The 27,500-nt window shown below is 36.9% G+C and overlaps 1 protein-coding gene and 1 long non-coding RNA gene across 3 annotated transcripts; one reads left to right on the top strand and one right to left on the bottom strand.

Annotated features, from left to right (window-relative positions):
• The first annotated feature begins 10,221 nt into the window (after positions 1 to 10,221).
• LOC113324991 lies at positions 10,222 to 11,432 on the top strand. 2 transcript variants are annotated; one of them, XR_003347964.1, is made up of 3 exons: positions 10,222 to 10,391; positions 10,667 to 10,815; positions 10,985 to 11,432. It is a non-coding gene; the product is annotated as an uncharacterized LOC113324991 (long non-coding RNA). The 2 variants fall into 2 exon arrangements; XR_003347963.1 differs by having other exon boundaries at positions 10,667 to 11,432.
• Positions 11,433 to 24,032: 12,600 nt separating this feature from the next.
• On the bottom strand, positions 24,033 to 25,549 carry LOC113347201 (sulfite exporter TauE/SafE family protein 3-like). Its single transcript, XM_026593796.1, has 6 exons — positions 25,534 to 25,549; positions 25,083 to 25,135; positions 24,768 to 24,989; positions 24,544 to 24,619; positions 24,255 to 24,395; positions 24,033 to 24,109 (listed from the first exon to the last, which is right to left on the bottom strand). The coding sequence occupies exons 1-6, from the start codon at positions 25,547 to 25,549 to the stop codon at positions 24,033 to 24,035; spliced, it is 585 nt and encodes a 194-aa protein (XP_026449581.1).
• Between the last annotated feature and the right edge of the window lie 1,951 nt (positions 25,550 to 27,500).

Below are 27,500 nucleotides of genomic sequence, written 5' to 3'. Positions count from 1 at the left end.
TTCCCCTTCGAGAGATAGAAGCAAGTCTAGAAACAATCTAAGTAGAGCCATCATGCTTTTTGTTTGCTAGAAATCTTTAGGTTTGTTTTAGTGGAGTCGAGTCGGCCTTGTTTTTGGTTGTGTAGAATTCCCTTGCAATTAAGAATGTCGAACTGGTATGATAGAAGCCAATACAATGAGTATCGACCTGAATTTGAATATGGACATCATCCTTTCTATGACCATGTTGGGAATAGTGGTTGGGAACGCCGTCATTTGGAAGGATATGGGTCATACCCTGGTGAGCCCAATTACTATCCACACATGCATCAATATTACGAGAAAGAAGATTATAGTACTAGTTCTTCGTCTCTAGAGGATACAATCAAACTATTGAAAAGTAGTCCTTTTTATGATCCTTCTGTTCCTATTCCTCCTTTAGAAGAGTCCCTCAGGGAGTTAGCTGAGACGCGTAAGTTAGCTGAGATGAATTGTGTAATTATAGACGAAAGAACTAAAATAATGAGTGAACTTTCTATAGAGGAATCCTTCTAGTTGATGGCTGAGACGAACGAAAGACTTGCTCGAAATAATCTTACTTTCCAATATAGTGTTTCCAATAGTACCCTTGAAAATGAGGATAGTTATTTGCATAATCAAGATGCCGAGGTTAGAATTGGTAACACTACTTTTTTAGATGAGGTTCAACCATTTTCATGTTACAATGATGATGATGATGAGAATAGTGCTGATGAAGAATCTGAAATATATGGGAATAGTGATCAGGAATTTGTTAACCCAATTGAGCCTTATAATGATTATATTATTTCTGGTACAGATCCTAATAATTTTAACAATTATTCACCTATTCAAAAGGACGAGGATTTGACTAGAGATACCCCCGTTTTAGACGATGTAGTATGTCCTGTTTACGAATCCGATAAAGGTTTAGAGGAACCGGTTTATCTTGAGACTACTGTTTTCGAGTCGAACGATTTAGAAACTGTAATCGATGATGGTTTCGAGGAACGGTTTTATCCTGAGAATACTATTTTAGAGTCGTACGATTTAGAAACAATAGTCTTATATGAACTCGTAGAGATTAATGAGGATGAACCTGACTTAGAAGAATCAATTGCCCATTTTCAGGAATTTGATGACCTAGAAATTAGAGAGATTGTGACTAGTCTAACTAGAGACACTGAAAACTCTAAGTTTGGGGGTGATTATCATTCTTCATATGCTTTAACTCTTAGAAAGGTCCCTCACTTGGGACTTGACATCAATGACTCAACCATCGTACAATATTATCTTCATACTCGCTCCCCCGAACCTCATAATGTCCATAAGGAATTTCAGTCGTTAGAAACCCATCCTCTGGTTGATGTGGTTTACCCAGGATATGATACCCAGATCGATTTTGTTTTCCCACCAAATAGTTTTCTTCCAAATGTGGGAACGTTTGTATTTAAAATGAGTCGAATATTAAGTTCTGAGACTAAGCCTAAGTACTTTAGGTTAATAGAATCGACACATTTTCCTAAGAATGACCACTACTCTCACTGTGGTCAATTATGTAAGTAAAACCTGATTGACTTAGAGGATCCTCAGCTATTTAGGCTATTATTTTGTGATTCTAAGTTCTTATTTGAGTTTTTCCAGACTCTAAGACCTAATAATTTGGATCCAACCTATGAGGAAATGCATCCGAGGAAAATATTCTATTTAGACCCTTTTATAGAACCTGAACCTGAACCGCAATTAGCGATAGTTATCAGGAAACTAGGTAAGGGCATGCCAGTCTTGTCCATTTTCTTGGTTCACTGCAGTTTCCTTTTGTCAGCTCTTTTTGGTTTTAAGGAACCACAGTTATTTCGACTACTATTGTACGGTTCGAGTTGACTAATCCTTTCTTAGTATGGCTGAAGACTTTAAACTTAGCACTTCTTGGGAGGTAACCCAACATTCATGCGACACGGTAATATCTTTCCTTATCTCTTTTGCTTCAAATGGTAACAGTTTCTCCTTGTTCATGCTTTTAATTTCATCTTTAGAACATTGAGGACAATGTTAGATTTAAGTTTGGGGGTATGGGAGAAACTTTTTAGTTGCAGTATGAATAAATAAACTCCAGAGCTTAGAAATTTATGCCTATTTAGGATTGCACTAACTAATCTAAGTGGATGGAAGCATTTTGGTTGTAGGAGTTGAGGAACCAATCTGATTAGATGGCAACATCTAGAAGAGTCTATTCATAAAAGCACAGAGATCAGGTGTTAGAAATAACATGATAGTTTCACCATATCTCGTTGAGTCCTTTTCACTTCTATTTTTATTTTATTTTGTTTTTAAACTATGTTTCTCTAAGTGATAGGTGGGGTCCACAATTCAAGTTGTTACCAATGCTAGGGTGAATTAGAGTGATTGAGATACCATGAAAAAAAAAAAAGTTGAAAAGGAAAAAGAAAAAAAAAGAGATAAAAAAAATGGTAGTTACCAAAAAGTTTGAAAAAAAAGAGAGAAAATATTGAGACCAGACCATTTGACCAAAAGGAATAAATTCAATAAAGTCGACCACTGGTACCCTTGTATATGCCAGTTGTGTTGACCTAGAGTTAGGTTATCGACCACTGGTTCCCTTGTATATGCCAGTGTGTTGATATTAGTCAGACTAATCTCAATCCATTAGGATAGGTTCATTTTGGCGGAGGCCTTCAGACAGATATGGGAAACGCCGTTCACTTAGTAAACATCAAAACCATCTATGTTTTCTATATCCATCTTCTTGATCTATCCATGTGATTAGTTTTGACTCAATATGATGTCCATAGTGCAACTATCTGAGTAGAGCTCTGTCACTTTATATGAATTTTAGTATGCTTGAGTGCAAACTCGTGTACAACAATTGGAATTTCGCATCAGGGTACTTCCTCCTGTAGTCAATAAGTATGCCAACCAAGGAGATTCTTTAGTTCCTTCCAAGGTTCTGCATAGATAGCTAAGGTCTGGAGTAAAGGTTTTGTGGGTATATCTCTTGTAAGCCCTCCCGAGACTATAACTCGGCCACTAGGGCCACCTAGGGGTTTAAAGGCTTGTTGCATACGCTAAATGCAACCGACGATGCCTGCGACAGTGAGTTAGGATTTTATTTTGAAGTTTTGATTTGCTCGGGACTATCAAATAATAAGTTTGGGGGTATTTGATAGACGCATTTATGTGTGTAATGTATCTCAATTGTATATATTTTTAGTGCTTGATTTTGTACTTATTTTGGTTATTTTATGTCATTATAGGTATTTTGGAGAAATAAGCTTTTGCGGCGAAATTGGCTTGAAAAGTTGTTAAAGGCACCTGGGAGGACATTTGCTATTCGGACTCTCGCTTTGGATAAGGGGAACCCATTTCTAGGCATGTGCTAAAGGGACACTGAGACTGGATAGGGGGAGGTCAGTTTCCTTCCCAAATTCAAAACAGAATTTTGGCGGGAAACTGGTTTCATGCATGCTATCACTGGCAGATTTTCAACTCGATTTTTGGACGAGTTTGATGGAGATTCAACCTCTGTTTTTCGTTGGGATGGACTTGTTACTTCATAACAGGGCTGGTAGAGGTGATTTGAAGGGACAGAATTGGCTGGATAAGCCGTGAGAGGGAAAAGAGCTAAACAGGGAAGAATTCGGATATTGGGTCCTGTTTGAGTCGAATTTGGAGTCCCAGCGTGACTAGAGTGCAGATATACATTCATATAGATTCTACTATATCTAACTAAGAGTTTGGGATGAGCACGGACTCAACAGAAGCCGCAAACAGAGAAATTCCCGTAACTTGCTGCCAAAGAAAAAAAAAGAGATAAACCAAAAGAATTCAGGGAGATTTGATTCACCTGTTGGCTATAAATATCATTGTTTCGAGACCCAGGGGAGTTATCAAAAGTTTTGGGGTCACTTGGAACGCAGAGAAACTAAGAACAGAAATCGTACCTGCTGCTGCTGCTGCTGCTCGAGGAGGAAGACGAAGAAGGAAGAACGGACTCGCAGAGTCTGTCGTTTTTCCACAGTACTTACAGCGAAATCAAACTGTCGTTTCTCTACAGCATATCGTTATTATCGTATATAAACAGCATCATCTGTTTTGTAACAGCGACGCTGTAACACTTCTACAGCGTTGCGAATTTATGTTTCATCTTGTTTCTTCAATAAAAACACCTATTCAGCCATGAGTGATTATTTTGTGTGTGTTTTTACCATGAAGAGCTAAACCCCAACACTGGGATGACGGAGGAAGCCTTATTTCACAAACGTTTGGTAACTATAATCGATTCTTTATGACTTTTGCACTTGTTCTTATCGTTTTATGATTTTTATTAGTTAGTTGTGATTTCGTTTGATGGTGTATGCTTAGACGTAAGAGCTTTTGATGCACCATGCTTGTGATTTACAATTGATGTTTTACAAAATCTATTTTTGGCAAATAAAAGAGTCAACAAAAGAGCTAGAATAGTTATGAGTCGTTATATGAACTGATTGAATGTGATTAATGGTGGAATCCGAAGTCCTAGTATATCTCTTGATCGTGTGACATCTTCTGTATATATTTTTATTGTTTTTAAATTTTTACAAGTCCGAGCAACGAATTCTTACTTATCGCATAAAAAATACCACAACAGGATTCAATATATATGTTCAAGGCTTATTGGTTTGTCTATAAACTGTGTTTTTCCTTACTTCAAACCACAACCTTGTGAATCAACAAACAATTCAATATCCATCTCTTAAAAGAGACAGTTCACCAACACACATTCATGCACAAAACAGAAAGTGACGTTCTTGAGAGCTAGTATACAAGAGACAAACAAAAAACAGTGAGAATATGCATAAATCGATTATCCGCAATTCATACATTCTGGTGAGATATATGAGAGCAGTTTCCACAAAGCAACAAAACTCTAAAAGCAACCTATAGTCATAAGCATTTACAAGGAATCAACAGATTATTGTGCAACTACCTACTTGACTGATCCCTTGTCTCCTAGGGGAATTCAGATTTGGACTAAGCAACTTTCTTGAAATTTCATGCAATTTACAATCATTCAAAAGTTAAAATAATAAACTGAGTTGAACAATCAAATCCATCAAAAAAAGAAGAAACATTAACATTTTCAGCAATCTATTACACTAGAATGAGTGAAATAAAATATAAGTGAAACGAGATAACATTACAATAGCTCACATAAAAACACCAATCTATAAAGATAATAACAGATTCAGTTACCTTATTCCCTTTGTTATGGTTCAAGCTTAGATCCAAATCTTCAACCTCACGGTAGTTTAGTTATGGCTTTGAGGAAAAAAATCAAATGCAAATCTCTATTTCAGATCTCAAACCTAATTTTCAGAAATTAAAGAACAAAATTAGGGGAAAAACTAAAACCATGTTAAAAACTTAAACCCCAAAATCCTAATTTTGCAACAAGATTTATAATATTCACAAAATCAAAATGAATCATCTGCAGATGGGCATATGATACTGTTCGTTTACTTGATTTAACCTCTGACAAAAATAAAATTAAAAATACCAGAGGCTATAAACTGAGAGAAGAAACGCGATTTCATCTGCTAAGGGTATCGAGAGTGAAAAAGCTGCTTAAGATGATGTGAAATCATTTTCTAGTGTTTTGAGAACGACAAAAAAAAATTAAAGAAGATGGAATTCGATTTCTAGGGTTTCATTAGAGATGGAGTTGGAGGCTTTGATCGATGGAGAGAAAACAAATTCGTTTACAAAAAACAGGTTGAGACGCGATCAGTTTCTGGCTATGAGAGGAAGTTGGAAATCTAGAGTAAGAAAGTAATAATGTACATATGGTTTTCCGCCATACAGAGGCACTTCATAAAAGGTAAGATAACTTCTTTCCTTTTGATTTCTCATTTATTAATTGATAAAATTAAGAAAATAAAATTTAAACCAATTAATAATATCTTTACAATTTTAGCTAATTAATTTAAACCAATTAATTATAATAATTACATTATTTATAATTATTGCCACATGTATGAGGCCAGAGCATTACTTATTGCCGCACCCCTAAATTATGCGAGGCAAGAATTGATTTTTTGTCTCAGCTATTCATGCATGTGGCAAAATGGTATACATGATGCCACACTTATTTTGCACTGTGGCTACAACCAACTTATTGCCGCATCATACATAGATGTGTGGCAAAGAGGCGTGGTAACAGACTCACTTTCTTGTAGTGGATATTGATTGCTTTGTTACCAAGGTAACTTAATTGCAAACCCTGATTTGAAAGACTATATAAGGGGAACTCTAGTATCTATGCAAAACTAATCCCCACACATCACGTGTGATACTAGTTTGCATACTAGAGTCCGTTCTACTTTAACCTTTGGTTTTCTTCTTCTACAACCAGGTTAACGACTTAAAGGCTTTATCGGGATTGTGAAGCCAGACCGATACTACTTTTATCGTAGTTGTGTGATCTGATCTTGCATCTTCTATCGTAGGAGTACAATCAGATTGATTGGCTTGAGATTGGTATCTCCGATAAGCAAGATATAAAAAGTAATCACAAACATCTTCGTCTCATTGTTTGTGATTCCGCAACATCTTGTTTCGCTACCATACGATTAAGATTTTTGTGAGATGATTGATAACTCTAAGCTGTTCTTCGGGAATATAAGACCGGATTATCAATTGATTCCTGTTCACCTTGATTATTATCAAAAGATGGAACAAAACCTTTTAGGGTTTATCTGTGGGAGACATATTGATCCTTTGATAGACTTGTATGTGTGAGACAGATTTGTTTATTGTCAAAGCCTGCGATTTTGGGTCGTAGCAACTCTTAGTTGTGGGTGAGATCAGCTAAGGGAATCAAGTGCGCAGTATCGTGCTGGGATCAGAGGCGTAGGGAGTACAACTCTACCTTGGATCAGTGGGAGACTAATTGGGGTTCAACTATAGTCCAGTCCGAAGTTAGCTTGGAGTAGGCTAGTGTCTGTAGAGGATTAATACAGTGTGTGTTCAATCTGGACTAGGTCCCGGGGTTTTTCTGCATTTGCGGTTTCCTTGTTAATAAAATTTCTAGTGTCTGTGTTATTTCTATTATCGCATTATATTTGTTTATATAATTGAAATAATACAGGTTGTGCGTTTGAATTAATCAATTGGAATTCGACCTTTGGTTGTTGATTGATATTGATTGATCCTTGGATAATGGTCTTTGGTACCATCCAAGTTATTCCTTGTATTTGATTATAACTCGCAGTTCTTGCTTGAGTAAATCAAATCAAGAAGAGAGATATAAACTCGTTGATATACTTTTAATTGATTGAGTCTTGTTGATTCTCTTAAAAGTGTATTCGAGTTTATCCATACAGATTGCTAAGCGAAATATTGGGTGGTGTTGTTAGACCCCCGCTTTTTCATAGTGGATTCCACCATTATGAATAATCAGAGATAGAGATTGCGGAAGAGGTGAGAGGTCTTAGGATGGATCAGGGAGATACCAGGCTCTCCTCACGCTCCAACTTGAGGGGTGGTATTAGATGTGTATATAGTCTCAGCAGCTGTGCCAGCATAAGTTAACCTCTAGTCTAAGTCTTTAGGCGTATACCAGCTGAAGTTGTTGTAAATCCGAATCCTGTGTATTTTGGTTATTGTAACAAGCTATGCTAACTTCGCTGTAAACTCGTTCTATTTGTTAGATTAGTACTGAATGTTTTTCTTGTAACTTGTACCTGCGACATATAAATACTCAATGAAGAAGCAAAAAATCTACACGATTGTGAGACTGATTTTATCTGTATATAAAATCTTTGAGGTAACACATGTGTTCTCATATTTCTTCTCAATTCTTCATAATGGATTTTTGTTACGTCTTCGCCCCTCTTAGTTGTTGTTGCTTCATATGTCCGCCAGTGTGTAACCTCTTGTGATCAGTGGATGATGGAGAAACAACTGTTGACACCACCTTCTCAAACAGAGAACCAACCAGCAACACAAACAATTCGACCAGGACAACAAATTATGGTGCAGCAATCAGATGATGATAGTGCAGCGTTACACCACGGTTCTTGCGATGGCTGCACGAAATTAACAAGTCCATGATCAGTGAGCTGATCCGGTACTATTTTGTCCCCGGGCCTCTTCTTTAATGTATTTGAAGTTCAAAAAAGCATGAGATCATCATTTTTCTTTCCATTTTTCGACTTCTTTTGCAAAAGAGGTTTCGATATTATGTACCCTTCTTTCCTATTTATTTATTCTTTTAATAAATAATAAATTTTTGCATGCTATGGTGCATCTTTTGATTTATCCATCTGCCTTTACATTTCTTGATTGTTGATTCGGGATGTTTTAGCGAATTTGGATCAGAATGGTCAATTTGTGGTCATTGTATAATTTTGGCTTACATGCAGTATTTTTTGTTAAAATTACAGCATGAAAGAAACTCGTTGTTGGATTTTGTAGCAAAAACAAGTACTGCATTGTGCACTCGTGATGATGAATCAAAACCAAAATCATGGCATGTATCCCCCATTAGGACGTAAACGAGGACAAGTGATTCACAATCCCGTTTTCAAGTCAAGGATAGTTATCGAACCATAAGGCCAAGCACTATGGTGTCCCCAGTTCCCTTTCCTATCACTCATTTATAGGGAAAATTCCAAAATGGCAATCACTATAATCTCCCATATCCCTATAAAAGTAGGGAAATTCCTCCCCTTTCCTATTGGGTGGATCACATCTGATCCTGTTAGTAGGGAAGGAAAATGAGACGGATACTCAATTTTCATCAAAATTTTTGCTTTACGGATAGTTAGTTTCCGTAGCATTTTCCACGGTAACTGAGTTTCCGTTTTTTTTTTTATTTTAATTTTACCTTAAAATTTTCTTTTTCACTCTTTTTTTTACTAGAACTCCTTTTTTACCTATAATATATATTTTTTTATCTATTATATCTCCTTTACACTCTAAATTATCTTTCTTTACCGAAACAAATAGTTTTCGTATCGCATTATTCATACGGAAACTGAGTTTCCGAATCATATAGGGAAGGAATAAAAAACACCATAGTGAAGCTGTCTTATGAGAGCTAGTACTATGGTGCACTCTATCCCTTCCCTATCCCTCATATGTAGGGAAGGGATAGCACAAGGAAGCCAATCTCACTATGGTGCTCTCTTATCCCTTCCCTACACGAAACCGCTACTCAGTAGCCGTATTTTTTTTTGCAGTTTTTTTTCCAGTGGGAATATATTTGTTTAGGTGAAAAAAGATATTTTAGAGTAGAAAAAAGATATATAATAGGTAAAAAATGAGTTAGTAAAAAAAAAGAGTGGAAAAGGAAAGTTTTAAGGTAAAACTTTAAAAACCAGAAATGGTTACTCAGTAGCCGTGTAAAATGCTACGTCTACTCAGTAGCCGTGTAGTGTAAATAAATACGGCAACTGAGTAGTCGTGTGATTTCCCTTCCCTATAAGTGGGATCAGATGTGATCCTCCATATAGGGAAACTGATGGATATCCCTACTGATGTAAGGATATGGGAAACCATAATAGATGGTTTTTAGGATTTTTCCCTACATATGAGGGATATGGAAGGGACGAGGCCAACCATAATACTAGCTCTGACCCATGTCCCTTCCCTTTATTTGAGGGATAGGGAATGAATGCCGTGCACCACAATGCTTGGCCTAAGTATCACTAGGTGTACTAGCTAGCTTCTTAGGGCAGTTCTTATGGACTCAACAAACATGAATATTGGATGTTCAAATCAACATATTTGTTAATTTGAACATCGAGATGGACCACCCAGCGCGCGTGTGATGGAAGACCGCGCGGTGATGCGATAAACAAATTCTCTCTCCCAATACCGTTATTATGTGTGAGACCCAGTTTATATTAATAAAATCATTAGTGATACCTAATTCTTATTTATTTATATTAATAAAATTATTAATGGGATTCTAAAACATCACATTTGTTCATTTTACTTGTTTCCCATAATAGAGAATGCAGTTTGCTCGTCCACATGACTCAACGAAACAATAATTTTTTCGTTTGCAAAAGGTGGTCGAGAATTATGGTCAACAAAATGAATCAGTGGGAACAACAGGCAGTACCTGAAATTGCCGTATAGTTTGTCCTTTGTCTAAACTGGCACGTGGGCGATGTAAACTTTTTTATCATACAAGTTTTTCTACTTGAAACAATTCCAAGGGTTTACAGTCCCCGAGACTGGTTGAAGAAGAAACGGAGATGAATTAATCGATCTACGAGCTCTCTTGGTTGTATCGACCTAGGTCAAAATTCCCCACTTTGGGTTTCATTCTCATAAAATATTTCTTCATCGATGCAATCCGTTTCGAAGTCACAATATGGAACTAGGTAATTTCTTCTTCATTTCTGTACCTGTAATCTTGAGTTTCTGTTTTTGTTTTCCCGTTTCTTATTCATCTTATGTAAAACCCAATTTCGTACCGGAGAATGAAGCACTAAAATGCCTCACTCTGTGGTTCCGCTGTTCTCAGTATTCGATTTGTAGTTCAGTTATAAATATATTTCCTAGATGTCAAGAAATTTTGAAGTAATTTTATAAATTAAAATAAAGTATGATATTTATTCTTGATTGTTTTTGAGAAATTTATGGTTATTTTGATTAGGAATAATCGGATACTGAATCCAAGGAGAAGAAATTCAGTTGACAGCGGTGAATTCATCACAACTGCCACCGTTCGTTCTCAACCACAGAATTCCCAAGTTGCAGCTTCCTCACAGTCTCTAGTGCTGGAATCTGCATGAATCAATAAAAGTGATTTAGAAATAATCAATAAATTTTTAGGCTTGAGTTTAATCTACTGTCCTTCTGCAATACCTTATTTTCCAAATCATTAGTTGTTTATGGTGCAAGTTTCTTTAATATGATGTCTTAAATCATTTTATTTAGGTTTTCTTATCCTGCTTCTTATGTTGTTGTATAGGTGGTCAGGCCTGCCATTGTGCCTGTGCCGCTGATCGGACTGGACAGGCCTCGTTCCACACTCTGTATGGTTGGGCACTGAAGCATATTTCTTTGAGGAATACTTTGCATTGGGTCATATGATGGATAGTAGTGGTCAGTAGGTAGCGTCCAGTTTCATTATTTAATGTTTTTAGTAGGTAGCCTTAATTACTCATGTGGAAAATTAATATCACAAGTACTTTGCTTGCTGACGGTCAGTTGTCCTGCTATATTGATTATGTAGCCAGTCCCCGCCGTTGTATGTCTCAGAAACGGTTTGATTACGGGGAATTCGTCTCCTTAGGGCATTGATTCTTCAAATAAGGATGACAGTCAATTCTTTTCCTATGCCTAAACGTAGAAATTCTTTTGTAGTCGGGATCTTCAGCTGCTGCAATACTATTTCAGTACTAAGTGGTTTCACTTCATTGCAGTGCATTGACTACATTTGTTATTGCTTGATTTTTTTGTGATATTAGATACTGATTTTCATGTTATTTTGGTGCTTTGTCTGCTTGCATTTATGCTCTTCCATGTCACTCCCCGTCACACCACTTAATAAGTCGACCAAGATAAGATTTTCGAATAAGTACCGTCGAAAATTCACCTTGCATAGGAAATTCCTCTGACGAGTCGAATTTTGGGCGGTACTTATTCGAAGAGCACAAAAGAAAACTTGATATGGTAAGACATGCTAATTAAAGGAAAAAGAAAACTTGATATGTAAAGTTTTTTTCTTTAATCACTGTGTCTTGTCTTTACATGTCTTCTTTTTCTTTTGGTTATGAAGTGGACTATGTAGGAGGAGTCTTGGATCTCATAGCATGTGTAGCACTAGTAATGGTTTTATAAAACGTTTTGAAGCGCGTAATTTGGGTTCTCCAATACAAAAAAGGCTTCAAAACGTGCACTTCAATTTAGGTCATAATCAGAGGAAAAAAAAAAGGGCTGGAAGCCCAAATATAAGTCACTTAGAGCACTTGTTTAGGGATCAGGATATTGGACGTGTATGCCACTTAGAGCACTTGTAGTGGTTTTCCTCATCTCTATCTTTAAATTATTAATTTTTTAGTAGTATTTTTGGTCTCATCCATATGATTAAAAAATAATTTATAAATAAAAAAATAAGTAGTGGCATTTTAATGTAAATTATGTCAACTTAGGGTGTTTTATAACAAGGCTGGATGGATACAATAGTAATTAGATAAGAAATATAGGGCAAAGTGTAAAAATGTAAGTGAGTTGTCACTATCAAACAAAATTGAAGGTTATCCATCTATTCTCCGATAAGTGGATCTGCACAGACAGTGCAAACAAATCACACAAAAACCGTATATGAATCTTGCCTCATAGTCTTTTTGGTGGTCCAGGTGGGCCCCGCAGAGGATAACAGGGGGCCAGCTTTTGGGAACGGTTTTTTTTTTTGTGGTTTTTTTGACGGTCTGTACATCTTTTTTGTCCCCTGCTGTTCTCAAAAAAATCGTCAAAAAACCAAATAAAAACCATCTTTATGCGGTTTTTTAACGGTTTTTTGAGGACAGAGGGGACCAGAAAAGATGTACAGACCATCAGAGAAAAAAACGCAAAGAGAAAATTGTCTCCAAAAGCTCTCATAAAAACTGGTCCCCTGCTGTCCTCCGTGGGGCACACAAGAACCACACCAAAACAACTGTGAGGGAAAATCCATATACGGTTTTTTTGTATTTTTTTGCACGGTCTGTACAAACCCACTGTGCTTCAATTATAGGGATGATCTGATGAATCCTTATAATATTTGAAGGAGGAAGACAGAAATAAAGAAGCCGAAATAGAGTGTTTTTTATACTCCCTCTTTCTTCAAATGTGAGCCATTCGGGGATACGATAGGGATAGAGAAGCCATTACATGTTTTCTTAGAATCTTGTCAAACATAGCCATAGCAAGTTCTCTTTGTTTCGATGTGGCATTTGATGACATGATCAGCAGATGTTTTGTCTTTCATTGGCAGTGTAGGCAACATGATTTAACAGCGAAGGTAATAATGCTGAAAGGCATCTCATAAGCCTATATCCCTCAGATTTGATCTCATCAAATATCTTCTAAGATTGACTTGGGCCTATATTCCTTCAATCTCATCAGATATCCTTTGAGATTGACTTGAGTCGGTACTCATCAAATTCTTCGGTTGATGATAGTATATCATTTGAGATTGCTAAAGTCTATATTCCTTGAATTCTTTGATTATGATAGTTGGATATGCTTTGAGATAGGTCCAAGTCAATAATTATAATTATTTTGAATTCTTTCGATTAGTTGGATACACTTTGAGATTGATTTAAGCTGATTTTTTTGATTTCATCAGATATCTTTTGGTAATGACCTAAGTATATATTGCTCAGATCCTTTCCGATCTAATCGGATATCTTTTGAGGTTGACGGGGAATGATTTTTTTCGATTAATACCACACTGTGGTCCTGGGTTCAAGTTCATTCCTCTTAATTATTTACTAGCTACACCGTAGAATGATTTTAGGCTTTCACAACTGCTACAATTGGCTAGGTAAAGTTTAAAGATGGACGATGCATACGTAATCTAGTTTTGACTATGTCAATTATGACTTATCTTGTTCCGCTACAAAGTGAGTAAAAACAAGAAAAAGAAAAGTAAAAGACTCAAACCTAGGGTGCTACGGGGTAGTTTGGAGTCTATTTGGCAACCAGTTTCACCAATGTCATGATTTTTGTTTTCAAATGCAACTGACGTTGAACAAAATTTTCATCAGCGGATAAAGATGGCTTTGAACTGCATGGAAGTTGTCCATATCGAGAATGCCCATGACGATAATACATAAATGTACCGCGGATACCCTGTCTCTGGAGAGCTGGAAGCAATCTTAGAAAGTACATCTGTATGAGTGTAAGTTTGTATCTCCTAAATAGCTTCTGTTTGTTTCTTTGCTTATGTTGAGAAAAATACTAATAAAGTAACTGAGAAGAAGATACTTAGCACAAAATAATGATGCTGATGTTGCTGCACAGAGAATGTAGAGGCACGTAGACTACGCTGTCCTAAAGGCAATATCGCCTGCCACTCCTCTGAGATGCTACAACAGTTGGCGAGTCACCTCCAGGATACAACTACAGTTAGTACCCCTCAATGTAGCATACAATGAGGGTACCCTTAGAGCTTGGCAGAACTTAAAACAGTAGAAGAGATGTTTACAGAAAAACTGAGGGAGAGTAGAAGAGATATTTCTCTGTGGTATGTCTTATGAGATTACAACTACTCTCTTATATAGTGTTTGTGTAGTTACAAACAAGAAAGAAAACCCATGCGTATGACAGGAAAAACTGGTTATGTTGGGTTAAAGATAGTGCAAGAAAAGTTGTTTTGACAGGCATGGAGCAGTGTGTTGCTGCCAAGCCAAATACGTACATACAAGAGAGCCAGGACAAGCACGTTCAGACAAAGAAGAGACAAAGAAGTCAGGAGAAAACTCGTGCAGACAAAGAAGCCAAGACAAGCACGTTCAGACAAAGAAGTCAGGAGAAAACTCGTGCAGACAAAGAAGCCAAGACAAGCACGTTCAGACAAAGAAAAGATTCTTATATAGTGTTTGTGTAGTTACAAACAAGAAAGAAAACCCATGCGTATGACAGGAAAAACTGGTTATGTTGGGTTAAAGATAGTGCAAGAAAAGTTGTTTTGACAGGCATGGAGCAGTGTGTTGCTGCCAAGCCAAATACGTACATACAAGAGAGCCAGGACAAGCAGACAAAGAAGAGACAAAGAAGTCAGGAGAAAACTCGTGCAGACAAAGAAGCCAAGACAAGCACGTTCAGACAAAGAAGTCAGGAGAAAACTCGTGCAGACAAAGAAGCCAAGACAAGCACGTTCAGACAAAGAAAAGATTCTTCTACTACCCACACCCACACCCGAGCCCGACCGGACGGCGGCGGCGTGCTTCTGTGCGAAGCACCGCGCGTACGGGAAAGGCAACCTTGCCCTAGTCTAAGCCTCCCCCCAAGCACAAAAGTCTAATGACCCAAGGGCCATGCCCTTATAGCCAACTCTATGGTATTTATGTCTAAAACTCTTTAGATTTTAGTCAATGTGGGACTATTGTTTTATCTATTCAAAAGAAAAAACAACTAATGGGCAATAGGTCTAGGGATCAAAACACAGTCCATGGAAAAATTGGTAATTTTAAAGCGTTTTTTCTAACAGCTTACTCGGCGGCTTTTGAATTCTAATTTTAGTCTCCCTCGAAAAGGAATGATGAATGATCATGGATCCTCTTACTGTGCACCTTCTAATATAGTTATTGGAAAGGCTGAAAGATGAAAGAGCTCAGTACTATGTCTGCCTACTTTCTAATCTCTGTAAATGCCAACAGAAGTCCTGATAAGTTTTGGGACAAGCTGTGGAGGGGGTTAACGTTGGCCCTAGGATTATCTTTTTAGTCTGGAAAATCTTTGCAGATGTGTTTTCTTTGAATGTTTAAGTGTATTCATCACCACTGCCACCATTACTACTCAATCCCAGAATTTCCAAGTTGTAGCTCTCGTTATTATCGTCCTTCTCATAGTCTCTAGTGCAGGAATCACTGTAATCAATATATTCTTAGGCTAGAGTTTGATCAATTGTCATTCCACAATGCCTTCTTTTCCAAATCATTATCTTTTGTGGTGCAAGCTATTTTATGTGATGTCTTAAATCATTTTATTAAGGTTTTCTGAGGTGCCTCTTATGTTGTTATACAGGTGGTCAGGCCTACCATTGCGCCTGTGCGGCTGATCAGACTGGACAGGCTTTGTTCCACACTATGTATTGTTGGGCACTAAACCACATTCCTTTGCAGAATACATTACGTTGGGGGTCATATGATGGACACTAGCGGTAAGTAGCGTCCATTTTCATTATTTAGTAGGTTGCCTTAATTTCTCACGTGGATAATTAATATATAAAGGTCATGTTATCCTTCTATATTTATTATATAGGCAGTCCTGTTGCATCTCTCATGGTGCCACGAAAAACCAAGGAGACATGAAGGGCACAACAGGTTCGAATTTTAGAATATTCAATATTGTTATTTTAGGTAGTAGCAAAATGTAACTAAGTTCTTTTATGGTGCCCACTATGAAGTATACGAGGAATGACCATTTAATGAGGATCGTCCCAAAGTTCCTTCTTATTGACCCCTGTAGTTTTGAAGATTCAACCTTGTATAATAGCAAGTATTTCCAAATCTGTTGCTTAATTTAGTATCCAACTTCAATACTGAACAACCCTTATATTTTAGGAGGCTTCCTTTTATCAAATAACAATGAAAGTCCATTCTTTTTCTATGCCTAATTGTTGATATATTTTTGTAGTCGGAATCTTCAGCTACTGCTGTTCTGTTTCAGTACTACATGGTTTCACTTCATTGCAGTGCACCGATTACATTTGTCATTGCTTGAAGTTTTGTGATATTAAATGATTTTCGTGCTACATGAAGTAATTTGCTTGCCAAATTTTTAGGAATCTAGATACTGGTCGGGTAAATATGAGACTAAGAGCACTTGTAGTGGTTTCTCTATCGCTATCTCTATTATAGAGATTGATTTTCTTAAAAATTGTGCTATAAAGTTTTTTCATGTCATGGTGATCCTTATCTCATCCATATGATTTATAAATACAGAGTAGTGCACTTTAATGTAAATTATGTCACAATTTTGTGTGTCTGTTATAAGATTAGATAGCACACAATAGTAATTCGATAAGAAAGTAAGTGAGTTGTCACTATCAAACAAATTTGAAGGTTACATATAATAAATGTTAGAATCTTTATAATGTTTATAGGATGAAGACGCCGGAATGGAGTGTTTTGACTCTTTTTGTTCAAATATGGCCATTTTGGGATATATAGAAAGGGATAGAGAAGCCACTACAAATGCTCTTAGAATCTTGTCAAGCATAACAATAACATGTCCTCTTTATTTTAATGTGGCATTTGATTGACCTAAGCCTATATTATTTCCATCTCATCAGGTGTCCTTTGAGATCAACTTAAGTCGATACTCCTGAAATTCTTTGGTTGATGATGATATATCATCTCAGATTAGCATACATCCATATTCCTCAAATTCTTTGGTTAGCATGGTTGGATATGATCTGAGATAGGCTTAAGTCAATATTGATTGAATTCTTTCGATATTGTTGGATGCGCTTTGAGATTGATCCAACTCTATGTTCCTTGGATTTCTTGATCTCATTGGATATCCTTTGGTAACGACCTGGGTATATATTCCTTGGATTTTCTATTTTAAAGTAGAATATGGTAGTCAATATTACGACAAATGGTTTATAATAGAAAAAGAAGATTTCCGTATTGTTCAATATTGACTAATATTTTTCACTCTATAATATTGCTACTGATCAATGGCATGTGAGTACCAAGCTTAAGATACTCTGTTCAATGTATGGACATATAACAAAATAGTAATTAAAACAAAATTGACATGTAAAGTTTTTTCTTGTCTTGTCAAGTTTTTAATCACTGTCTTGTCTTGTCAAGTTTTTTTTTTTCGTTTGGTTATAAAGTGGACTATGTACTATGCAGTAGGAGTCTTACAACGACTGCGATGGACGACTAAACCCAAATATTTGGTCCAGTGACGTAGTCGAACAGAGTAAAGATCAAAAATCAGATTATACCCAAATTTCAAATTATATTTGGTCTAGACTACAAACCAAAACCAAATTTGGTCGAGGGAAGTTATAAATTTCGCCCGTTAACAGGCGTTTATATAATGCACGCTTTAGATGAAGCGTTTGTATAAGTCTTGTCCCATGGTCAGGCGGTAGTATAACGTACGCCCCAGTCAGGCGAAGCTGATATGTACGCCCGACCAGGCTCACGTATAATGTCCGCCTGATGGCAGGCGTGAGTATAATTTTCGCCCCATTCAGGCGTGCATTTTATGGCCGCCTCACTCAGGCGTGCATAAAGCTCATGCCCCACACTGAGCGGATATTATACCTTATACTCCATAAGTTACCATGTTCGAATTGATGAAAATAGTCGACAAAAATGTTTATACCGTTGGTAATTTTCGAACGTTGGAGAAAACAGAACGTTGGAAAGTTTGAAAGATATTTTCGAACGTCGGAAATTTCGAACGTTAAAGGTTTCTTTCATACACCTATATATACACTTGAATTCCTCTAATATTTCCCCAAACACTACTCATTCATACTATCTATCGGCAGCAGCAGAAGAAGTATTATTTCGTCTTTCAAATCATTTATTAGGAAATTTTCACCGAAGCGCTTACAATGGCACCACGAATAGCACGAGGTCCAAATTTTACGACAATCGATGATGTAACGATGTGTAAAATTCATTTATCAATATCTCAAGATCCTGGTGGTGGAACTGATCAATCAGAGACGGCGTTGTGGACTCGTATCAAGGATGATATTGAACTTCATTTACCTAATAAACCAGAGTGGTCTTGGAGTTTCTGGCAAAAACGATATCAGGGAATAAGTAAAGATGTGGCGTTGTTTTCAGCGAAAGAGGCGGAAGTGGATGGTGAATATCATACTGGATGGGGTCCTGAAAAGAAGGTAAGTATTCTTTATTTTTTGAACAATTATTTTCTAATATTTACACGCCCATGAACTTAACTGTTTTTAAAAACATTAACAGCTTGAAAAAGTAAACATGCGGTACAAGGAATGCAATACTGGAAAAAAATTTAAGCACGAAGAGTGCTACCCAATTGTCTTAGAAAATATAAAATATAATCGGCGATCGACTTTTGTATTCGATACGACGCACGATTTGGACAGTTGTGAGAATAACGAGGAAGATGAGGAAGGACAACAAACAACAACTCAAGCCGAGTCCGGTAACGACACAGATAGGGGAGACATAGAGAACACATATCTCCGTAAGATGGGGAAAAAAGCAACAAAACGATTGAAGAAAACTGGGAGAGAGAAATCCACTGTCCAAGAGGAATCAATGGGAATAATTATTAAAGAACAACAAAATTTCAATACTCATTACCAAGCACAATCAAGATTCAAGATGGAACAAAGAACATCAGAGTTTGCAGCAAAACAAGCCGAATATGTGGCAAAAAAATTCAAGGAAGTTGAAGACGAAGAATTTCGCATCATTATGATGGATCTTCAAAAATTGGATCCTGTACAAAAAGAGTACTTCGAACTTCGTAGGACGGACATAGTTCGGAATAGAAGAAACCAATCTTAACTCAAATGCGGAATAGTTGAAAATTTTATTATCTCTCCCATTTAGTGATTAATAGTTTTAGTGTATAACTATCTTTTAATATTTCTTATTATTACAATTAGCCGTATTATTATGTAATTTTTGGATTTTAAGTTTATTTCCGTTGAATTGAATTAAATTTAAACGTTTTTGAAACAACTAACCGTAATTAAAACTTGATGATGATTACATAAAAAAAAGATAATACATTTAAATAAAACAATTCGTCCAAAAATACTGACCAAGTATTGATCAACATCTTTCGAACAATAATTATAGGAAAGTTACAACATTCTAATTTAATCATTCGTCATTTAAAGATTTCATGGCATTCCTCATACTCAAAATCATTGCTTGTCTCGTGGTAATATTCCAACCGAGTTGTAATTTGCTACAATATCTAAATATTGAAGGTAGAACAATATCTAAATATTTTGTTCTGGTATTGTCCTTATCTGCTAGGTAGAACTGTATCAAAATAATTCGTTCTGGTTTAGTTACCGCATATATATTGTTTCTGGTCTTCATTTTCACTAATCATTAGTTGATGCTTGCCAGGTCACTATCACTCTGTTGTACAACTGGGATTTTCACCAGCACAGAATTAAACAAGTTACTGCAACTGCTGTGAAAGAGTTGCTAAGGCTTTCTATCATCACTTCGCCTTTCGTATTTATGCTAGTCAGAGTTCTGGTATGATTGCACAATGCACAATTAGAGATTTTAGACTTAACCTTTATTTTTCTATTGTAATCACAGCTATCTTGTGTAAATAGCACGAACTACATATGGGAGTTTAGAGGACCCCGAAGCCAGACTCAACAAGATTTCTGTCTTAAGCATCATTGTTGGTCTTCAGGTTAGTTCCGCCTCTTATTCTCCCTAGTTGTGAACACGTAAATCACGAAGGCATCTATATGTTCACAAACAATGTTCGCATTCTATACACATGCTCGCACTAATGAGACGATTGTATTGATTCCTTGGCTCAAAACCTTCGGGTTTATCATTGCCTCGTCTAATATCATCACCAGAGGCGTTCACATAGAGGAAGATAAAGAAAACGAAGTGTAAAAGTAATACTCGTGGAGTATGAACTGGATGTAAAGTGCTGAAATATAAATAAGACTGGGATTTACGTGGTTCAGCACTAAGGCCTACATCCACGGGGTTGTCATTTTCACTATGCATTTGATGATTACAGAGGTAGTCGAATGACTTTGGAGTTTACATAGGTCTGCGAATTTTAAAAGGTAAACTTACACTAACAATTATTCTCTCTCGACTTCTCTCTAAACCTCCCTCTCTTTTTCGATCCCCTCTCTCTTGGTGGAGAGGGGGTATTTATAGGGTTAGAGTGTGGGACCCGTTTCTGAGAGTTGTTGGAACCTTATCTTCTTGTGCTTTGTGTCCATCACGCAAAGGTCTTCGTTCATTGCTTGATCACGCAGAGTCATCCTCGTTCCTTCCACGGGTTGAGACGCATGCTCGTGTCAGACAAGTGTCTTCTGCCCCTGTCACGTCCATGTCAGTCAACCTTCTCTTCACCGTTGATCTTGGCTTCTTTTGGGATGAGATAAAGCAACTCTTCGGGAGTTATTTGGTGCTCCGCAGTACACCGTGCTTCTGGTACATCCTTTAACTTCTGCCCTTGGATTTGTTCGGGCGAAGATCCGACGTCGACGGGATGGGCTTCTTGGCTGTGGGCGTGTGTCATCATGTTTTGATGACTTGGTCCGCATGCTCTCCACGTGTCTTCTCACATACACGTGTTTGATGATGAAATATGTACACACTAGTCAAATTGGATTTCATATTCTGTGAAGTATTTTGTCGAACAAGTTCTATATCATGGGAAAAAAATTAGCAAGTCAGCTAGCTGAGTTTTTTTTTTTTTTTTCCTTTTTACAGTTTTGGATTACTGGATACAAAAAACTATCTGATTAAATTATTTAGAGTGTTTGGCTGAATTACCCGGTTAAATTGATTTAAAGGAGGAAAAGGATCGATTCGTACTTCCAGAATTAACTACTTTGATTTGTATCTTTTGTAACTTAATTGATCAGCTGGTTGGTGGACATGAAGGAGAGAGGTATTTTTCAGGTCCAATTCTATCCTACACTTGTGTTCTTGCCAGTTTGATTTCTCCATCTCTTCCTCCTCATCCCTTGTGTTCTTTTCCGTTCTTGCAGCAAATGATTGTCATAATTATAACAAGAATACCCATTCTTATCCCTCAATACCATTTTTATTTTCTTTATCTTCAGAGTTGACATGGACCAGAATAAGGAATTCTTGAAGAATGACAACTATCCTGAGCTCACAGTAATATCAGCTGTCAACAGGTAGACTCGCTATTGAAGGTTTGTTAGGAGATGCACAATGAAAGTTTTTCACACTTAAACTTTATTTTTCTATTATAATCATAGTGGTCTTGTATATATGGCAGGAGATATATTAGAGGACAAGATACATATAGACGGCTTCTAGAGTTAGTAAATGAGGTATGGTAAACGTTATCTTGATGAAATTTTAAACTGAAAAGGGTTGAAGAAGAAATCTTTTTGCTGCCGAGGTTTTCTTAGGTTTTCTTATATTTCATTTTATCCTGACCTGTTTTCTTTGGTATTTAAACTGACTCCAACATACGTTCCATTTACATCAGGTGGCATCATAAGGAAATCAATAAGGGAGTTGGATAAGCAAAATAGAATGTTGGTTTGAAAAAGTCGTAGGCAATTCCTTTCTTTGTTTTTTGTAGAAACTATGGATGAAATCTATGATATTGATTGAAAAGTTTATTTGTGCTAAATTCTAGGAAATGGTAGCATAAAAAGTAGTAAGTAAACAAAACTAAAATTTATATGAAACATGCTAACGAATTAGCACTGCCTCTACCTTTAGTATCTTCATCTCCTAGGAATCTTCAGATCTTTTTCTTGGTCTATGAACTTGCAACGGATCTTCACATAGATGTTTAGGCTTTAGAGATCAGTATATTGTTTGTGTAAATGTCTCTGAAAATGTTGTCAAACTTATTGTAGAAGGCGCCCTTCATTTCTTTAGCATTTAAGTTTTCTGTTAGTGATTATTTTCATATTTTCAATAACTTTTATTCCCGATAAGCCACTTGAGTCATTTTCAACATCTTCTCTTGTATTTCAGCTTTCATTTTTTACTTTTTGCTTGAAGATACTGAATGTTAGACTTCATTTTTGTTGTTACTGTTAATATTTGATCAAGAATGGAATTGCGACTTGTATTGGTTGAAGGAAATAAAAATATGCAGGTGCAGGAAATAATTTTAATTTTGGAAACTCCTAACTTGAAAATTATGATTTTTTTTAAAGCTAATTTTAATTATCAATGTGGCTTAATAAATAATAAGTGTCTCTTAAAATTTATTAAGAGGACACTTATAAGTGTCGCTTAGATTAATTGAGAGACACTTATAAGTGTCGCTTTATGTGTCTCAAACGATTCCGGATGCACGATTTGACACTTATATGTGTCTGTTATATTCAATACAACGAATACAAATGTCTCAAAACCGTTGATTTGGTGTAGTGTTTATACACTTCTCATCAAGTATGGTGGACTAGGGTGTATATTATGGAAGATACCATGCGATATTGTTATTTGGCATCTTATTTCCAGACGAAGGCTCAGCAGGAGAACATTTTGAGGCTATCTGGAGTGTCTGGTATGAGTCTCAGTTCTGGTCGTGCACTTATCTTATACAAACAGGTATGTGGTATTGAGAATTCTTCATTTTGCATTGACGGCATTGCCCCAAATACCATGAGTTCTTTGTAAATCAAATATTTTGATGCGACTAAGAATGATATACCTAACCGTTTTGTTATGACGATGCGTGATTCAGCCTTGTGGAAAAGTAATAGGATCAAGCATGCGCAAGATTATTTATTGGCCATCATGATTAATGGGCTTAATCAAAAACTTGGGCCTTGACATTGTAGAACTATCTTGTGTTATAGGCTTGGGTATCCCCTTTTCGAAGAAAAGGAAACATGTTCTAGTTGTGACAGGAGATGGATATTCTTGGTGACCATGCTTTGCATTGCTCTCATGAGATTGGTCTCAAGTATATATAAACACGACCTGGTTCGTGATACCTTTGTCATTATTTGTTATCGTGCGGGTGTCCCAGCTAGGAAAGAGGTGGATTTGGGATTCCTATCGGACACTAGCTTGGCTTTGAGGCATGCTGATATCTAGTGTACAACTGAGACAATGGGCACGAAGTTGTATGGATATCAAAGGTGGTGGGGTGCGCACTTTTGTTCCTGGTCAAGCAATTGATAGTGCTGTAGGTCGGAAAAGAACCAAATATTTAGAGAAATGTACAGCTCAAGGTTTAGGCTTTGGCATGCTGGCTTTTACCACTTTAAGGGAGTTGGGTTCGATAGAATGGAGTTTCTGAAAAGATTACACAATTGTATGGCTAGTCATGATGCGAATGTTATTGTGGGGGATTTTCTCTTCCATAGGATTGGTCATTCAAAAAAGGATTAGAGCTCAGCTTGTTGTCGGGCTTCCATCTAATTTGTATAAATCTCCCTCTTCTGATTAATGAAAGAAAATCATTTAAAAAAAATATACCTATGAGATCCATTTATTCGTTATTTTCACGCTGCAAAAGAATGGATATACAAGATTATTAAATAAAGCAGCTTTAATTAGCTTCATCAATTTACATCGCAAGAGAGAACAGACGGGAGAGTGAGAGAAACTACAGAGACGTCATGTGCATAAATCCTCAAAACCCATGTACTCGTTATGCTCAATCGTATTGGCCATGTTTGCGATGCCAACTCCACCTGTTATTGATATACCCGACAAATAGAGAGCAAATATGAAATATTCAGGACACTCAAGTTTGAACCCATCTGTCGGGCTTGGTGAAGCCAATAAGAATGCCAAGATATAAATTCATAAAAACCGTCGAATATTGATCATTCTCACCTAGTAAGATTGCGCTAATGAAGATTGTGAAGACGAGAATGAAGATGATGAGAGATGCTCTTCCTAATACCGATATAACCTTTTTCACTACATGTTGACCTACTAATGCAGCTAGAGTTGCCACTCCTAGGAAGTAGAGAGCTGTACGAGAGAAAAAGAATATATAAAACGTCCAAAAAAGGAGAAGATGAATTGATGTTTTTAGAGAGAAAAGAAAAACAAAAGAACACTACCGGCATTGAGTACGTATGTGGTGGATCGATTGACTCACCCTAAGGAACTGGAAAACGCTTGAGGAGATGGTACTCGACAACAGACATGGATGAAGAAAAGGTCATGGAAAAAGTAGCTGTTGCGGTTGAAACCTGTTTTAGACGTATTTGTCAAACTTCGATCTGAGTTCAAAGATTACAAGCTACTTTCCATGAAAATTTGAAAAATAAAATAAAATATTTTACTATGCATACTGCAACAAGAATGCAGAAAACATATACAACTGGTAGTGATTTTCACCTGTGGAGGAATTCCAAGCTGCAAGAAGAGAGGACCCATAATGAATCCACCACCCATACCTAGTAATCCACCAACCATACCGGCAAATACGCCAACAAGTGCAAAGAAAACTAGTTTATGGACAGTCCAGTTTGCACCCTTTTCCCCTAAAGATGCAATCACTTTCTCTCCCTTGTACAATCCAACTGCCTCATAGAATGTCACTAGTACTGATACTGGAATCTATATACATGACATGATTTCAAAAACCAAAAGAAAATGATAAAATTTCATTGATCAGATATCAAAAGTTACCCATCAGTAAGTACTCTTTACCTGCAATGCAGACAGTAGCCAGTATGTTGTTGAACAGGTAGTTGTCTTATTCTCTATACAAAAAGCATTCACAAAAGTCCTTAATTAGTACTAATTTATTAACGATCACTAAGCCCTTCGCCTCGCCTAGAGCCTAGGTGGGCCAAGAAAAAAAGACCCGCATTTTTGCGCCTTGGGCGTTTTATTAGACTGGAGCGCCCCCCCCCCCCCCCCCACCCCCCAGCTAGCTCGCCTTTCACAACATAGGGTACTAGTAATTGACCGTGTATGGAAGTGTAAATTAACCTTAAGAATCTGCACTATGAGGAATGCAACCCATACAAAAACAAGAAGTCCAAGTTCCTTCCAGTAGACATTTTCGAGAATGGGGACCTTCAATAAGCTCATCCAAGGGAGAGAGTTAGTCATTGATTTAGCGGATCGATTAAGAGACATATACATTAAAACATACCACCCAATTTACTCATTACCGTGGTTCGTATTATCTCCTTTTTGGTGTTATTGCTTAATTCATCACATGGTAAATGGTTATCTTCCTTGCCCAACTGATCACAATTTGACTCCAAGCAACTGGTAGCCTATCAAGACCAAGTTTATGTTGTTACAATAGAGAACAAGACTACATTGTCTTGTTAATAAGAGATGGAAATAAAGAAGGATTTACCTTCTTTAATTTGGATTCTTTTTTTCAGGATTTGCTTATGGAATCACTGACAACCGCAGAATAACGGATTTTGAGATATTATGATGAATAATAAGTAAACCAAGCACAAGCAACTATAATAATACGAGAAAGATAAATCAACTCACAAGATACAAGATTTATAGTGGTTCAACCAATACATATAACTTGTATATATTGTCTACGTCCACTTTGAGCCGCACCAACTCAAATCCACTATGAAGAAAAACGATTATAATGTTGTGTGAATCCCAGCAAACTCTTGGTTACACCTCAACAATTACCTGAGACGATAACCTTGTCTATTGTTCCTCACCAATATGCTCTCACAATGAAACCCTAGCTTTAGACCTAAAAGCTATACAAGAAATCTATCACCGATCTCTTAATCGTTTTCTACACAATACAATTCTACAAGGCCTAATTACCTATTTTATATAGGTTACAAACTTGGCCACCAAGAATTATAACCGGTTTAGGAAACCCCTTTCTTAAAATATCACGACTAACTTTAGGAAATAATTAATTAGTCTTGAATTAACTAACAATCTCCCACTTTGAAGACTCATTGATTGTCTTCAATTCTTCTTTTCTTCAACTTTGGATTTGACGGTGCTAAAACATCTTCATGTCAGTGCGGATCCCCTCCCATATCCTCATTCTCAGAGACCAACTAAAGCCTTGCAGAGCTTTAGCTTGTCTGATGTAACTCCCTTGGTTAACATATACGCCGGATTCTTCGAACCAAGAATCTTCTCGAGCTTCAATTCTCCTTCTTCTAAGAGGTCCCGAATGAAATGATAACGGGTATCTATATGCTTCGTCCTAGCATGATAGGCTGAGTTCTTGGCTAAATGTATAGCGCTTTGACTGTCCCTAAACAGAATATTATCTTGTTGTTCCTTTCCCAACTCATCTAACAAACCTCGTAACCAAATCATCTCCTTGCTCGCTTCTGTTACTGCTACGTACTCCGCTTCCGTAGTAGACAATGTTACCAACTTCTGTAACCGTGAGTTCCAACTCACTGCAGCTGACCCCATAGTATAAACATAACCGGTCGTACTTCTCCTTTTATCTACATCACCTGCGAAGTCTGCATCCACATAACCCCTCAACATAAAACCACCTTTTCCATAACACAATGGTACGTTTGTGTTACCTCTCAAATACCTGAGAATCCACTTTACAGCTTCCCAATGTTGTTTTCCTGGGTTGCTTACATATCTACTCACTACTCCCACTGCATGTGAAATATCCGGTCTCGTGTACACCATAGCATACATTACAGTCCCAATCTCCGAAGAATATGGTACATTAGACATGTACTCCTTTTCTTCATTTGTCTTCGCACACTACATACTTGAAAGACGAATTTGACTTCCAAGTGGAGAACTAACTGGTTTAGCATTATCCATATTGAACCTTTTCAACACTCGTTCAATATATTCAGCCTGACTAAGCATAAGTACACCCTTAGCTCTGTCTCTTATGATCCTCATACCAAGAATCTGCTTTTCTTCACCAAGACCTTTCATAGCAAACTCACTTACTAATTGTTTCTTCAAATTCTCAACTTCTTGTAGAGATGTTCCGGCAACCAACATATCATCCACATACAACAATGAACTGCGTTACACCGTGAGTAACCACCTCTATGCATGAAGTTATCAAACTTCTTGTACCACTGTCTCGGGGCTTGTTTTAAACCATACAAACTCTTCTTTAGCTTGCAC

Source organism: Papaver somniferum, chromosome 1 (genome assembly GCF_003573695.1).
Source record: "Papaver somniferum cultivar HN1 chromosome 1, ASM357369v1, whole genome shotgun sequence".
NCBI lineage: Eukaryota > Viridiplantae > Streptophyta > Magnoliopsida > Ranunculales > Papaveraceae > Papaver > Papaver somniferum.
Note: the sequence above shows the minus strand (reverse complement) of the source record. Positions and strands in the feature narration are given on the sequence as shown.